At 72.4% G+C, this 15,694-nt stretch overlaps 1 protein-coding gene across 2 annotated transcripts; it reads right to left on the bottom strand.

Moving 5' to 3' along the window:
* Window positions 1-2,772: 2,772 nt before the first annotated feature.
* Window positions 2,773-14,195, bottom strand: EFNA3 (ephrin A3). Of its 2 annotated transcripts, XM_074566793.1 has the most exons (5): window positions 13,975-14,195; window positions 5,808-6,097; window positions 3,962-4,027; window positions 3,715-3,792; window positions 2,773-3,548 (listed from the first exon to the last, which is right to left on the bottom strand). In XM_074566793.1, exons 1-5 carry the CDS (start codon window positions 14,094-14,096, stop codon window positions 3,427-3,429), a joined length of 678 nt encoding a protein of 225 aa, XP_074422894.1. In that variant the 5' UTR covers window positions 14,097-14,195; the 3' UTR covers window positions 2,773-3,426. The 2 variants fall into 2 exon arrangements, with proteins under 2 accessions (XP_074422894.1, XP_074422895.1); XM_074566794.1 differs by lacking the exon at window positions 3,715-3,792 and having other exon boundaries at window positions 13,975-14,174.
* Window positions 14,196-15,694: the final 1,499 nt, after the last annotated feature.

Raw genomic sequence — 15,694 nt, 5'->3', positions numbered from 1 at the left:
ATGGCAGAGACCTGTGCCAGGTGCCTGGGGAAACTGAGGCAGGGAGCAGTGATGGGGGGGCCCTGCAGCCCCTGGCAAAGCCCAGCAGCCAAGGCTCTCCCCCCCCTCCAGCAGGGCTGGTGCGAGCCCCGGCGGGTGACAAACCTCCTGGAGCACCGCGCTGGATCTGTCCCACGGGACTGGGGTGTGGCGCCCAGCACTGTTGGCTGAGGGGTTCCCCCGTCCCCTCCCCTGTGGTCCCCAGCCCCGGGCACGGGGACATGGCTGGGAGCGAGGTCACGGGGACCTGGCCAAGTCCCAGTGTCACTGTCCTGCCTGGCCCGTGGCAAAAGGGCAGCGGCTGGGCTGGGGGAGGAAGGACAAGCGTGTCCCCAGCTGGGGACAGCCCGAGGGACCGGCTGGGGCCGGAGGGTGCCCCGTTACCTCCCCGTGCTGGATCACCCAGGGCTCGACGGTGGGCGACAAGCAGTGGCAGGGAGGGGGTGACCATGAGGGTGGGCAGTGCCGGCGGTGGCACGCACGTGCATGCGGTCACAGCCGCGCCGTCTGGCGTGCGCGGCGCTGGGGGCCGTCCCCGCGTGACCGTGGAACGGGGTCAGTGCCCGCGCCGCCCGCGGTTTGCAGGACAAAGGTGAAGCCATTTCGCGCGGTAAACACCAGCGGCAGAGCGGCACGGGGCAGGTGGGGCCGGCCAGAGGCCGCCGAGCTTGTGACAAACTATTTATGGTTTCACGGCTCGGGACACCCAGGTGCGCCCCGGCCCTTGCCCGCGCTGACGTCACCGGCCGCGAGGTTGGGGGAGGAAGAGGAGCCGTCCAGTCCGCGGCCGGGAGCGAAGGCCAAGGTGACGTGCCGTGCTGGCTGCGTGCAGCCGGGCAGGTAGGCACGGCCCGACGCCAGGCTGCGCGTGGCAGGGGCAGAGCCACGTCCCCGCGGCCGGCTGGCCACGCCAGGCCCTTACACGTTTGGCCGGAGAGTGGGATGCACCCAGCCCTGCCCGGGGAGCACGGCTGCTGCCACGGGGTGATGCACAGCCTCGTGCCACACGGCCGGTCCCGGTGCACACCCCGTGCCCAGAGCCAGACGTGCCGCCGGGACTCTGGAAGCCTCTCCAGCACCGGGGGGGCACCCGAGCCCCAGCGCTGGGATCTCAACAAGGGCTCCCCCCTGCCTGGGGGCAGCAGGGCTCGGGGATCCCCCGTGGCAGCACCCCGGCAGCCTCCGTGGCTGGTCCGGGCTACCCCTGGCGTGTCACGCTGCGCCCTGCCCGAGGGCACGGAGCGGAGCAGGGCTGGGTGGCCGGTCCCCACCGGTGCCACACACATGGCAGGGAGCGGTGCCAAGGTCGAGGCAAGCGGCAGGAGGGATTTTGCAAGTGGCGCTCGCCGTGCCGTGCTGTGCCGGGGTGGCTGACTCAGTCCCCTGCTCCCCCCACAACGACGCACCGGGCTGCGCCAGCCCACCCTGCCCCTGCCCCTGCACAGCCACGCGCCGGGACCGGGCTGCGGCTGGTCACCATCAGCCACCCTCTGGGGGGGCTACAGCCCTCGGCAGCGCTGGGTGACACTGCCCCGGCCAGACCCTGGCCACCCCACGCAGCTCCAGCCCGGGGCTGGCAGCCGGCTGGCACCCGAGTCCCCGGGGAGGGGGTTCCAGGGCAGGGTCCCCAGCCCCACAACGGGCCAGGCCTGCGGGAGCGCGGGGGGGACGCGGGGAGCCCGGTGCCTGCCGGGAGCGCTCGGAGGACCCGTCTGACGGGTTCGCCGGCTCTTCCCGCACCCGGACAAGCCCGGGCCGGCGGGACGCCGAGCCACCGCCCAGCAGCGCCTGCCGGGGTGGGGGGAGAGCAGCCGCCCCACTGCCATGGCTGTGGGGACCCCCCGACCGAGGCCGCATCCGCAACGCGTCTGCCCCCGCTGGGAGAGGGGCCGCAGCCCCCCATGTCCCACGCTGCCTTGTGGGCAGAGCGGCTGCCCCCCCCCCGGAGGCACTGGGCCCCCCCCCAGCCCGGTGGGGTGCAGGGTCAGGACCCACACGGCTGCTCCCCTGCACCCACCCGGGGCTGTGGGGCGCCAGCAATGGGGCCGGGTGCGCCCCACTCCTACACAGCTCAGCAACACCCCCCCAGGCGTGACCCCAGCGGGTCCCTGGGCATAACCCCCACCCCACACATCCCCTTTCCTCGCTGGACGCACTGGGGGGGTTGGGGGGGAGCCGAGGGCATCCCCCCCCATCCCGCGGGAGCTGCTGCGCAGACAGGCGTGCACCAGATCCCCCCAACGCCGGCAGGAGCCGGCATGCCCGGCAGAGCCAGACGCGCCGGTGAGAGCGACACGGGGATTCCCACGGGGCCCCCTGGGCACAGCGGGGTTGCCCGCCTGCGGCCACTCCCCCCGTGCAGCTGGCGAGGGTGGCGAGGAGGGCTCTCCTGCGCCCGCCCCTCCCGGCCACTGCACCCCAGCACCGCCCGGGGACGCGTGCCACGCCGAGGGCACTGCCCCCTGCCCTTACCTGGGGGTGCCGCCTGCCATCTTTGCCGCGCCGTCCTCCTGTGGGCAGCGCCGGCTCCCCGCCGGATGCTCCGTGCCGGTGCCTGGGGGGTCAGCGGGGAGCAGGATGGTGGGGAGCACCCAGGGTGCCCTCGCTGCCAGCGGCACCAAACCTGCGACTGGGGCCGTTGTGCCCGGGAGCGCTGCACGCCGCCGTGACAGGGGTCGTTTTTTTCGTTTGTTTTTGGTTTTTTTAACCTTTTATTTTTTTTATTTTTTTTTTAAGAGATTAAGAGCAGAATATGAAAATCACCAGCCAAAGCACTTGAAAAAAAGGTTGAGTTTGTTTGTTTGTTTGTTTGTTTTTTGTTTTGTCTTGTTTTGTTTTTCCCCAAAAAGTGTCTGTGCGTTTGCATAGGTCGGGTCTTCACGGAAGACGAGGAAAATCCAACACGTTCAACTATGTACAAGCCAGCCCGGGGCCAGCGCTGCTGCCTATGGTACAGTATAGATATATCTCTATAGTCGCTCTCTGTACAGTATGTATAGATCTCTATATAGGTATGTACAGCCTGCCCGGCCCTGGGGGTCCCTGCCCTCACCGGGCTCCCCCGGCCGCTGCCCCCCCAGCCATGGGGCACCAAGGTGGGCTGCGGGCAGGACTCCGCGCCGTGGGACGGTGTCGGTGGCACCGAGCCGCATTCTCGCAGACGTGGCCGCAGCCGTCGGCGCGGTGGCGGGGGGGGACGACGAGTCCCAGCCGGGATGGGCGCGTGCCGCGGGCCCCTGCCCCACGGGGCGGCTCTCCGGGCAGGGGCGGGGGTGGGGGGTGCGTGGTCCCACGGTGGTTCCCCACCGGCTTCTCACGAGGGGCAGCAGGTCGGGGGGTCCCCACTCGGCGGAGCCACGCTGGCTGGGCCCCCGCCGGCACCGGGAGCTAGGAGGCCAGCAGCGTCATGAGGAAGAGCGCGGCGGCCACGGCCAAGGGCAAGTGTTCCCGCTTGGGGCTGGTGCCGCTGATGCTCTTCTCCAGTTTGGGCATCTCCGGGTTGAAGTTGTCTGTGGGGAAGAGCGAGAGGGTGAGGGTGGCACCGGGGGTGGCCCCGAACCCCCACCCCGCGGCTGGGGCTGCCCTGGGGGCGGCGGCGGTGGGGGGGGGGACACGGGACGTGGGGCTGCGGGGCCGGGGCCGGACGGGGGGATGAAGGGGCTCTGCCCGACTCACCCAGGTCCTCGATCTTCACCTCGGGCCGCAGGGTGAACTGCGGCAGGGTGGGCGCCAGCTTCTCCCCGGAGTGCGACGCTGCAAGAGGGAGAGAGGGGACGGGGGGCGGGGGACGGGGGGTGTGTGTGTGTCACGCTCCTTGGCCACCTCGTACCGCAGCTCCCTCAAACACCCCGGGGAGGGACGGGGGACCCCACGCCGCCCCCCCACCCCCGCAGCCCCCGGGGCGGGCAGGGGGGGTACTTACTGGAGGCGCAGCAGACGAACACCTTCATCTTCAGGCAGGCCCGGCGGTGGTTGTGCGTCGGCGTGGCTGCAAGGCAAGAGCGGGACGGGGTGAGCCCAGCCCCGGGGCACCCGCAGGCTCCGTGGGTCTGGGCATGGTGGGGTCTGCCCCTGCCTGGGGGCGGGGGGGGGAGTGTGGGAGGGGGGTGTTGCGCTTCGGGCTGGGGGGATGCAGCAGCACCCCCCTCCTGCACCCGGAGGCTGCACCTGCATCAACATCCTGCACCCCCGTCTTGCACCAACACCCCCCCCCAGCATCCCAATCCTGCACCAACACCCCCCCCAGCATCCCAGTCCTGCACCAACACCCCCCCCAGCATCCCAGTCCTGCACCAACACCCCCCCCAGCATCCCAATCCTGCACCAACACCCCCCCCAGCATCCCAGTCCTGCACCAACACCCCCCCCAGCATCCCAGTCCTGCACCAACATCTCCCCCAGCATCCCAATCCTGCACCAACACCCCCCCCAGCATCCCAGTCCTGCACCAACACCCCCCCCAGCATCCCAATCCTGCACCAACACCCCCCCCAGCATCCCAGTCCTGCATCTACACCCCCCCCAGCATCCCAATCCTGCACCAACACCCCCCCCAGCATCCCAGTCCTGCACCAACATCTCCCCCAGCATCCCAATCCTGCACCAACACCCCCCCCAGCATCCCAATCCTGCACCAACACCCCCCCCAGCATCCCAATCCTGCATCTACACCCCCCCCAGCATCCCCGTCCTGCACCAACACCCCCCCCAGCATCCCAGTCCTGCATCTACACCCCCCCCAGCATCCCAATCCTGCACCAACACCCCCCCCAGCATCCCAGTCCTGCATCTACACCCCCCCAGCATCCCAATCCTGCACCAACACCCCCCCAGCATCCCAATCCTGCACCAACACCCCCCCAGCATCCCAGTCCTGCATCTACACCCCCCCCAGCATCCCAATCCTGCACCAACACCCCCCCCAGCATCCCAGTCCTGCATCTACACCCCCCCCAGCATCCCAATCCTGCACCAACAACCCCCCCAGCATCCCAGTCCTGCATCTACACCCCCCCCAGCATCCCAGTCCTGCATCTACACCCCCCCCAGCATCCCAATCCTGCACCAACACCCCCCCCAGCATCCCAGTCCTGCATCTACACCCCCCCCAGCATCCCAATCCTGCACCAACACCCCCCCCAGCATCCCGGTCCTACATCAGCCCCCCCAGTATCCCAATCCTGCATCAGCACCCCCCCTGCACCCCTATCCTGCATCAGCCCCCCCAGCATCCCAGTCCTGCATCTACACCCCGCCCCCAGCATCCCAGTCCTGCATCTACACCCACCCCTGCACCCCCGTCCTACATCAACACCCCCCCAGCATCCCCCTCCTGCATCAGCACCCCCCCAGCTTCCCAATCCTGCATCTGCCCCCCCCCATCCCCATCCTGCTCCCCCGCACCCCCAGCCCTCCCCACCCCCGCCCCTTCCACCCCACACCCCCATCCCTGAGCTCAGGGTGCCCGCTCCTGCGGGTTGGGGGGGGGGGTGGTGGTGTCGCTGCAGCTGCCCAGCTGGGGGGGGTGCAGAGAGGTGCCCACTCCTGGGGGGGCTGCAGCTGTCCAGTTTTAGGGGGGGAGGGAGGGGGAGGGCAGGGGGACCAGCTGGGGGGTTTGGCGGGGGGGGGTGTGTCCTGGCTGGGGTGGGGATGCAGTGCCGGCGTTGGGGGGGGACGGGACGGACGACACCAACTTGGGGTGGGACACGGGGGTCCCAGTCGGGGATGGGGGGGCTGCGTGGGGGTCCCGCCCGGCGCCCCACACGTACAGATGTAGTAGTACTCCTGCCCCGCGCGGAACTCGTAGCCCAGCGAGAAGGCGCTGTAGCGCTGGAACTTCTCCGAGAACTTGATGGGGCTGTGGGGCGCGTGGGGCCGGTTGCACTCCCAGCGCTTGAAGCCCTGGCTGGTGTTGCAGGTGCGGTAGCCCTCCGCGTTCACCATGTAGAGCACGTACTGCTCCAGCCGGTGCTCGGGCACCGAGGCGTTGTAGTGGGGGCAGTAGATGTCCAGGTAGTCGTTGACGTTCACCTGCACGGTGTAGCCCTCCCGCCGCAGGCTGCAAGGGAAGAGCCGGGGGGGGGGGGGCGTGTGGGGGTCAGGAACACCCTTTCCAAATGCGGGTCTCTCCTCAAAAGGGACCCGGAGGTTGGAGAACAGGCGGAGCGCGGATCCCGGGGGGCAACGGTAACCCCCGGCTCGACCTCTACCCAGAGACCCCCAACACACCGGGACCCCGGCGCAACCTCAGCTCCGCGGGCCCGCAGGGCGGCATCACCCTCTCACGGGGTGCGGGAGGGACGCTGCCGGGGACGGATGCCACGGGTGCCAACCCACGGGCACGGGGGGGGGGGGACGGGACACGCCAGCCGGGACGCGGGCGCACGAGACGGCGCTGCTGGGTCCTGCCGGGAATGTGCTGGCGGCCTCAAGGAGGGGACAGACACAGCAGGACAGACCGACCGACCCGGCCACAGGGCTGACGGGCACCGGGGACCCCGCGGGACGCAGCCCCTGGGTCCTCGCCGGCCGCGCAGCCCCGGGTGTGCGGGGGGGACACGAGGCCCCGGCAACCGACCCACTGCGCTGCCCGCCATGGCCCCAGTCCCGCCACGCGCCGCAGCTCACAGAGAGGATTTCTCACCCTGCTCCGGCTAATCCCGTTAGTTCGTTAATGCCGTAAAGGGTGGCCCTGGGGGAGCCTCATTTACATTGATTAGAAGCGGCAATCCCCTCAGATCCACTCAGGAGAGGCTCCGCTGGCTCCTAATCCGCGCCCGATGGAAATCCCGGCCGCGGTAATCCTCGCCGCCGCGCTGACCCACTGCTCCTGCCAATTAATTACGAGCCGGCGCTGCGAGGCGCTGGCTCCGCACCGAGCTGCCGCCGTGGCAGCGCCGGACCCGGCCTGGACCTCGCTCCACCACCCGGCTCAGCCCCTGCCCCGCGCCCGCTGTGGCCCCCCGCTCCCCCCAAGCCCTGCTGCGGTGGGGGTCCCTCACCCGGCTCCCCCGGGACATGGACCACCCTGGCACGCGTCACCGGGCTCCGCCGTGGGGCAACGGCTCCAGCTCGGGGTCCCCATTCAGGGCAAACCCGGGTCGCGAGGCCCTGACCCCACGCTGGGGGTCTCCTCGCCCCACGGGGGGTCCTGCCACCCCCCGCCCCGGGGCGCTGCCGGCAGCGGAGGCGGTTCCCCGGGTGTCTGCGGCAGGGCCGGGCAGGCAGCGGGCAGGGCTGCGCGTGCAGACACCCCACCCTGCCCAACCGCCCCCGGCGGTGTTTGGGGAGCCCCGGCACGCGGCCAGCGCCGGCGGCACCCCGGCACGCAGCGCCCCAGAACCGGGTGCCGGCGAGACAACCAAAGCCGGGGCGGGGGGGACGACGACACCTGGAGTCCAGCGGCAATGGGGGACCCGAGCAGCCATGCCACCCCAGCGCCGGGGGACGTGGCGGGGGGGCTGACGGCAGGCCTCGTCACCCGCGGGGCAGGGAGCGTAGCCCCACGCGGCACCTCCCTCGCCACGCAGCCGCTATTCGCTAGCCCAGCCCGGCACTTGCCGGCCGCCAGGCAACTCCTCCGCCAGCAAGGTGCTGAGGCAGCCACCCTTGCTCCGCAGGGCGCCGGGATCTTTCATCTTCCTTCTTTGATGTGGTGGGAAGGTGGGGGGGGGAAGGAGAGAAAAAGGCTTGTTATTAAAGAAATGGCCCCAAGGAGAAAATTGCAATTAACTCCGTGCGGGACGCGGGGCTGGGACGCCAGCGTGCCCCGAGCCGGCTGCCCCACAGCGAGCGGGCACCGGTGCTCACCACGGCCGCACCGTGGCTGTGCCGGGGGAGCGAGGGACCGGAGGAAACGCGTTCCCCCCGGGATCGGCCCCGGTCTCTGCGCCCACGGGAGCGACACCGGGCGCCATCTCCCGCTGTGCCAGGGGAAACCCTGTCCTGGGGTGCCGGGGAGATGTAACCCCCCCCTTCCCCTGCGGCACCCAGCGCTGAGGCACACGCAACCCCCGGGACCCAAAGCTGGGGCTCATTAAGAAGTGCGGCTCCTGGTAAACATCCTTGCTAACGAGCGCTGCCCCACGCCGCGCTGGGGTCTGCCCTGGACTGGGGCACACCAGCGTCGCAACGGGGAGGCACAGGGGACCCCAGAGGGTGTGGGCCACGCTCCCCACGGCCATCGCTGGCCATCGTGTGCTGGGAACCCGCAGGCATCAGAGCATCGTTGCCGGCCGGGAGCGGCCACAGCAGAGCCCCAAACGGGCAGAGCCACGGGGCCACCACGGCCCGGGGCACGTCCAGGGGGCTCGGGCAGCAGCTTTAGGCCACGGTGCTGCATCCGTGGTTTGAGGACACCCCGTCACGCTCAGCCCCCGCACCCTGACCGCAGGGCAACCCCCCCCCCAACAGCTGGATGCCCCCGAATCCTGGCAGCCCCAATGCCATCGCCAGAGTGCCCCGAGCTCTGCCCGCAGCAGCGTCCGACAGCGCAGGGCAGGCAGAGCCACGTGCCCGGCCCAACGCCAGCAGCAGGCAGGGAGCCCCCGGGCCCTGTTTTCGTGCAGGAGGATGGGAACAGACACCCAGAGCGGGGGTCCGAGCCCCCTTTCTCACCGACACCCACCCCAGAGCGGGCACGGGCTGCCCGCTCCCTGCCAGCCCCCACGGCTGTTGGGAAGCCCCAGTGACAGGCAACTTGGGTCAGGACGGACACCCCCCCCCCGGGCTGTGGTGGCCGCGGTGCAGCCGGCGGGGCGCGACGGGCTCCAGCAGTGCCCGAAGGGTTAAGCGCAGGAGCAGAACAGGCAGCATCTCTTCTGCACGACTGCATTTTTAGAGCAGGGCATTGCGAGGCACTGGTACCTTCCAGCAGCCTGTCGGCGCTGGGCAGATGGATGTCCCCTGGCAGAACCGTCCCGAGCGCGGGCTCGGCTCGGCGCCCACCGGCCCCGCACCGGCGGGACCCCGGCTACCTGGCAAGCCGCAGCCACTGGTGAGGCTGGGCGGCCGCTCCGCTCCCATCTGCTGTGATAAATCTAGGCTGAGCGCCGCACGCTCGCTCGTGCACTGCTAGGGAGCGCCTGGTGCACTGCAGCACGCCCCGGCCCCGGCAGCAGCGGCACCGGGGTGGGACAAGACCCCCAGCTGGACCCCGGCGCTGTGGAGGCTCATCCCCATGGCGCGGGAAAGGCCTGGAGGGCGGCGGGGCCGGAGCTGGGCTCAGCATCCCGCGTCGGTGGTGACAACGGCGAGGACCGGGGCGACATGAGGCATCCCCTGATGCGGGTGACAGTGTGGTGGCCCCAGCACTGGGGGCCAGGGCAGACACCCCCCTCCCCAGCCCAGCTGGGCTCTTTGTTTGGCTCCGGCAGCTTCGTCCTTTGGCGCATCCAGGGCCCATCGATCAGCCAGGGAACAAAAAAGTGCCATTGATTTACGCGGTCCCCTTCCCGTCACCCCGCGCCACAGCGAGAGGCGAAGGCGGCGCATCGATCCCCCACGGACAGACGGACGGAGGGGACGGAGGGACAGGCCCACCGCCCACGCCCCGCCGTGCCAGCCCTCCCCACGCAGCCAGCGCCGCACAGTCACGGCGCCCAGACGGCCGCGCACACGCGCACGGGCTCAGCAGACAGCGCCTGCGACGCAGCCCACGCGCACGGGTGGCACGGCGCCACAGCACGGTCCCCAGCCCGTGTCCCCCCCCCCCAACACGCCTGGCGCAGCCGCAAGCCGCGGGCACAAAAGGCACCGCCGGCACATGGTGTCCCTGGGGCCACCCCCCCCTTCCCGAGGAATCAGGGCTCCTGGGGAGACGGGGGCAGCTCCCCGGGGACGCGGCGATGGGTGAAGGGACCGCGGTGCCACGGGGCTGTGCCCACCCTGGGGTGACGGGCACAGCCCTCCCCGAGCACCCCGGGACCCCCAGCACCGCCCTACAGGTGCCTCCGTACCCCCCCGTCCCTATCGACGGCCACGCAATCCCTTTAATCCCCGCTAAAGCCCGGACCTTCCCGCTTTGCTAACAAGATCAATGAGGTTTCTAATTGGGTTTTAATTAAACCATCAATCTGCAACCAGTGACTCAATTACCAGCCTGGGCAGGAGCGGGTGGCCCCGGCCCTGTTGCACCCCGCGACGGCCCCCGCACCCCGATGCCGCGGCCCCTTCTCCCACGGGAACGCCGTGGGCCCCGGCCGCTCTGCCGGGGCTCGGTGCCGCCCGCCGCGGTGACTCACAGGGCACGGCACCCTCTGCCCACGGGCAGCAGCTCCCGCCGGCGCCACAGCCAGCACCCACGGGTGGCCGGGGGCTCTGTGCCCCACAGGGACCAACCTGGGGGGCACAGCCGTGGGGCAGCAGAGCCCCCCCCAGCGCACCTGGGGATGCTGCAGCCGGCAGGGATGGGTAATTAGTCACCGAGAGGTTTAATCACCACCTTCCCCACCTCCAGCCCCGCAGCAGGGTGGGAACGGCCCCACCTTGGGCGCAACTGCCCCGCGCCCCACAGCGCCTCCTGCCGGGCGCCCCTGGGCACCCCCGGGGTCCGTCCTGCCGCGGGTGCCACCGTCCCCAGCCCCGCGGGTGCTGGCAGATGCAATGGAGGGATCCGGCCGGGCACAGCCCCGCTGTTGGGGTCCAGCGGCTGCAGAGGACCCAGGAGTCCGGGCACCCCCAGCCGCCCCGGCGGGCGCAGAGCGGGGACACGGCTCCTCTGGGGCGCAGAGCGGGGACGCGGCTCCTCTCCCGCGCGTAGACGCTCGCCCGGGAGAGGCTGCTCCGCGTAAGGGCTCTCGAGAGCCCGCTCCGGCTCTCGCCGCCTGCAACACAAAGTCAGCCAGATAAAAGCCGCCTTGAAGAGGAGCGTGGCGGCAGCGCCGGCGGCTGGGAGGGGGCCGCACGCGATGCTCCCCGCGCACAGGTGGGCTCCGACCCGCCTGCCTCGGCCGGGCACCAGCACCCCCTGTACCCCCATCCTGCAGCCACCCCGCTCTGCCCCCCCCACAGCACCGGGCACCCCTCGGTCCCCGGCGCCCTCGGTCCCCGCAGCAGCGCCAGGGGCGCAGCGTGGCTCACCCCAACCCGCTCTGGGGGGGGTCCTGGGGGCTGCAGCAGCACTGGGCCATGCCTGTGCCCATGCGCAGGGACAAAGTGCATCCGGGACACCCAGCAGGGAGGTGGCATCCCAGGCGCGCTGGCACGCCAGGGCCCGGCTCAGCTGGGGACACCCCTAGGAGCCCCTGGCCCCACTCCATGGGGCACCCCAGGGACACAGCCCCCCTGAATGTCAGCGCTGGGTGGGACGCGGCCACCCCGCACCTCTGCCCCGTGCCACCGCACCTGTTCCCGGCAGGACTTGGGAGCAGAGGGCAGGGATAGGACAAGGATCGTCCCGCGCCCCTGGGGCTCGTCGGCTGCCACCAGTGGAGATGAGGGGACACAGACGGCACCTGCGCTGCCCCGAGCCTCACGCCCCACCTTCACGCCTCCCCCGAGCTTCGCCATCAGCACCCCAAACCCACTGCAGGAGGGGTGCTTTGCCCACCCATGGCCCTTCCAGCCCCCCGGCACCACCAGCCATCCGCCGTGGTGGCCAGGGGACCAGAGGAACCCAGCCATGTGCCCAAAGGGGACAAGCCACTGCCAGCCCCTGGCTCCCCCAAGACAACCCTGGGACCCCGGGTGCTGCGGGTGGGTTCTGGGGGGCAGCCCCTCGCCCCATCCTCCTGCCAAGGGGACATGCAGGGGCACCCGGGACGGTGCGGAAGGAGATGCAATAAATTTCTGGGGTGCCTGGCGCAGCCCCCGAGGAGCGGCCCGCAGCCGAGCCTGCCGGCGTGCCCCCCCCTCCCCGGAGAGCCCCACGGGGCCGCGCAGGGCTTGTTTATTGCTCTGATTGCAGCGGGGTTGCTGGGATTTGCAGGCTGCGGCCCAGGGAGCCTAATTCCCCCCATAATTTATCTAATCCAGACACTTTGCCGCGCGGCTATAATTGCGGCCGAGCTGCCGCACTGCCTAACAATAAATATCAGCGCTCCGGAGTCCCTGGGACACGTCTCTGCCGCAGCCGCCCCCACCGCGCCGCCCGTGCCCTGAGCCGGACGCTCGCAGCCGTGCCAGAGACGCGTGCGCAGCGGGCACGGGCGTCTGGTCGTGCCACCCCCGGCTTGGCACGGCGCGGGCACCGCCGGCACCCCCTCTGCCCCGTCCCTCGGGAGGTGCCAGGGCAGCGCCGGGTCACGGCACACGGCTGCGGGTGATGGGGTGGGGAGACGTAGCCCCTCGGTCGCGGCGGGGCGAGGGTGGGAGGGCGGGAGTCTCCCACCCGCAGAGGTCCCGGCAATGTCACGGCGTGGGGAGGAGATCGGGGTCCAGGCGGAGGAGCGGGCACAGGGGGGGATGCCCGAGCGCGTTGGGGCGAGCCGAGCGCCTCGCCATTGTGCTGCGCCTCGGCACGTCGCACACATGCACAATTTATGGGGCCCGGGCTTCCGCCTGGCGACACAATCTCAAAGGCAGGGGAAGGAGCTGCCGTGGTGGGGTCGGGGGGGGGACGCTCCCTCCCTGCACAAAGGGGAGCGGGGCGGGGGGAGCCCGGGGGACCCCCCGGTACCAGCGGGAACCGGAGGATGCTCCGGCTGGGCGCACGTCCCCGCCACACCCCTGCGCGCTCGCACCAGCGAGGGAAGAGGGGCGACGGCAGCGGGCTGAGCTCCCCGAGCCCCGGGGAGGGGGCCAGGGACCCGCCGCCCACTCGCAGCCCCCCTCCCCATGGAGGAGGGGGGGGACCCCAGCCCAGCAGCGCCCATCGCCACCCCAATGCCTGCGGTGCCCGCGCCCCTCCGGCGCAGCCATGCCAGCCCCAGGTGTGGGGGCCGCGCACCATCTCCCCCCACCCCACCCCCCCCCACCCGGGGTGGGTGAGGGGAGGGTGCAGCCCCCGCCGCAGGGCGTGAGGGAGGTGCCGCGGGTCGGTGGCTACCGATCGCCCGGGCTCCCGGCGGCTCCGCTCCCGCTGGCCGTGGGCGCGACGGCGATTTCCACAGCTCGCCCCCGCAAAACCCCCCGCACACGCACACACCGCCCCCCACCCCCCCGGGGGCCCCCGGCTGCTGCCCCAGGGATGGCATCACCGCCCCCCCGATGGACGGGGCGGGGGGGGGGGCTGGCGGGCACACGCCGGGGCCCCCCCCCCCTCCGCGCCGCCAGTGCCGCTCCCGCACCCAGACAGGCGGGGGGCGCGTCTGGCGGCGGGGGCGGCGCAGCGAGACCCCGTGCCCGGCCCGGCGCACCGGAGGAGGGGGGACACCCGGCCGTGCCCTCCCCGCGGCACCCCAGTGCCCGCCGCGGGGCGGGTCAGCGCCGTCGGGGAAGGGGGGGGGGGGGGAGGCTCGGCCCCCCGGTGCCACCGATCCACCCGCTCCCGCACCGAGCCCCGCTGCAGCGGCGAGCCCGACCCAGCCGGTGCCCCGCCCGGCAGCGCAGCCCCGGGGCCCCGAGCCGCCGCCGGTCGGGTCGGGCCGGCCGGGTGGCTGCCCCCCCCCCACACCCCGCGCCGCCGCCGCCTCCGCGGGCAGGGCGAGGTGCGCCGGGCCGGGAGGGGCATCGCACCGGCACCGGTGGGGGGGGGGGGGGTCCCGCGGCCCCGCCCGCACGGGGGCGTCGCGCGATCACCGGCACCGGGGGTGGGGGGGTCCCGCAGCTCCGGCGCGCGCGCCCCCAGCCCGGTGTCGCCCCCCCCCCCCCCCGCCCTTCCCTCCCCCTCCGCCGCCGCGTCGCGCATCCTTCGGCGCGATCCCCGGCGCGCCCCCGCCGCGTCCTTCCCGCCGGCGCCCCCCCGCCCCGCCCGGCCCCGGAGACACCCCCCCGCCGCCTCCCGGTGCCGGTACCGGCGGCCTCCCCCGCTCGGCCCGCCGCCCGCCCCGCACTCACTGCAGGTTGGAGCTGTTCCAGTGCACGGCGTGCCGGTTGCCCAGGGCCCCCGGTGGCCCCCGGCCCGGCAGCAGCAGCAGCAACGGGAGCAGGGGCAGGAGCGCGGGCAGCCGTGCAGCCATCCTGCCGCCGCCGCGGAGCCCCGCCGCGATCCCGATGAATGGAGGAGAACCGAGCCGGAGCCGCCCGCGCCCCGCGCCCCCGGCACCCAGCTCCGCCCCGCGCGCGCCCGCCGCCGCCGCCGCGCCCCCGCGCGCGCGCCCGCCGCCGCCCCGGGCCCGTCGGCACCGGCACCGGCACCGGGCGGCGGGGGCGGCGGCAGCGCCGGGCTCGGGCTGCGGGGCGTCGCGGGTGGGGGCACCGGGGCTGGGTCCCACCGGGATCAGGTGTCACCGGGGGCTCACCGGGCCCCCCGCGGGGGGGAGCACGGGGGGGGCCGGGTCCCACTGACATCGGGGGCTCACCGGAACCCCCTGGGTGGGGGCACCGGGGCCAGGTCCCGCTGACATCGGGGTATCACCCTGTGGGTGGGGGCAGCGGGGCCAGGTCCCACTGACATTGAGGTCTCACTGGGACCCCCACGGGTGGGTCCACCATGGCCGGGTCCCATGAAGATCAGGTGTCGCAGGGGTCTCACTGGACCCCCGGTGGGTGGGGGCGCCGGGGACGGGTCCCACTGACATCAGGGTCTCCTGGGTAGCCGTCCTGGGGCTTGGGGCACTGGCCCCCATGGGTCCATGCGGCCGCCACAGCCGTGGGTGGGGGCTCAGGGCCCCCAAGGATCCTCACGGTGCTGCTGCCAGCATCGCGGGGGTCACACATGTTCACAGAGGGGTTTGGCCGTCCCGGGGACACGGCAGCAGGGGGGTGGGCGGATGGGTGGGCACTCAGCCACTTGCCACCGGCACGGGCGGGCGGGGGCCAGCGTGCCAGGGCAGCCTGGGTGCCGGGGGAGCACAGCCACAGTACCAGGCTCTCTTGCCTGCCCTGTCCTGCCCCAGGAGGTGGCACGTGGCAAGGCCGGACCCCTTGCTCTTCCCACAGCCCTGCCTCATTTCCCCCCGGGGGTCCATGGGGTGGAGGTCCCCAGGGAGCCAGCAGCAGCCGCGGGGCCGGTGGGTGCTCCCCGGGTGCGGGTCCCTGCCAGCCATGCGGGAAGGGAGCGAGCTGGGTGCCAGCTCCGTCCTCGGCAAGATCCCATAGCAACTGCCGTGCGGCACCGCCCGGCGGTCCCGTGTGCCGGGTGATCCACGCCCCGGCACATGCGTGCGCACACGAACGCGCTCGCACCGGCGCAGGCACACGCAGCACAGTGCGAGTTCCCACGCGGGAGCGCGCCCCAGCACGCTGCCGGCACCCACCTGCCGGCCCCTGCTCCGGCGGCGCCGGCTTCATACACCACCCGGAGATTTGGCAGCCCGAGGAGCTTGCAAACGAAACCGGGTGGCTACCGAAACCGTGGCTGGGCTTGCTGAGCCGGCCCTGGCTGCTCCTGCCGGGAGCCATCTCGCTGGAGCGGCGAGCATGGCCAGGGCGGCGTGGGGCCCCCCGCTGCGTCCGTACGTCCCTGTGTCCCCATTGCCCAGGCACGGTGGCTCGCAGGCCCAGGCAGGTGACCCCAGGCGGGGTAGCCCGGGGCTCAGGGCTGCCCAGTGCCAAGGTTAAGGGGGTTTCCCAGCTGCCCAGAGCTGCTGGGGGAGCTTGTGGTGGGAGCGGGGCT

This window comes from Larus michahellis, chromosome 24, assembly GCF_964199755.1.
Source record: "Larus michahellis chromosome 24, bLarMic1.1, whole genome shotgun sequence".
NCBI lineage: Eukaryota > Metazoa > Chordata > Aves > Charadriiformes > Laridae > Larus > Larus michahellis.
This window is presented reverse-complemented; position numbering and strand designations above follow the sequence as displayed.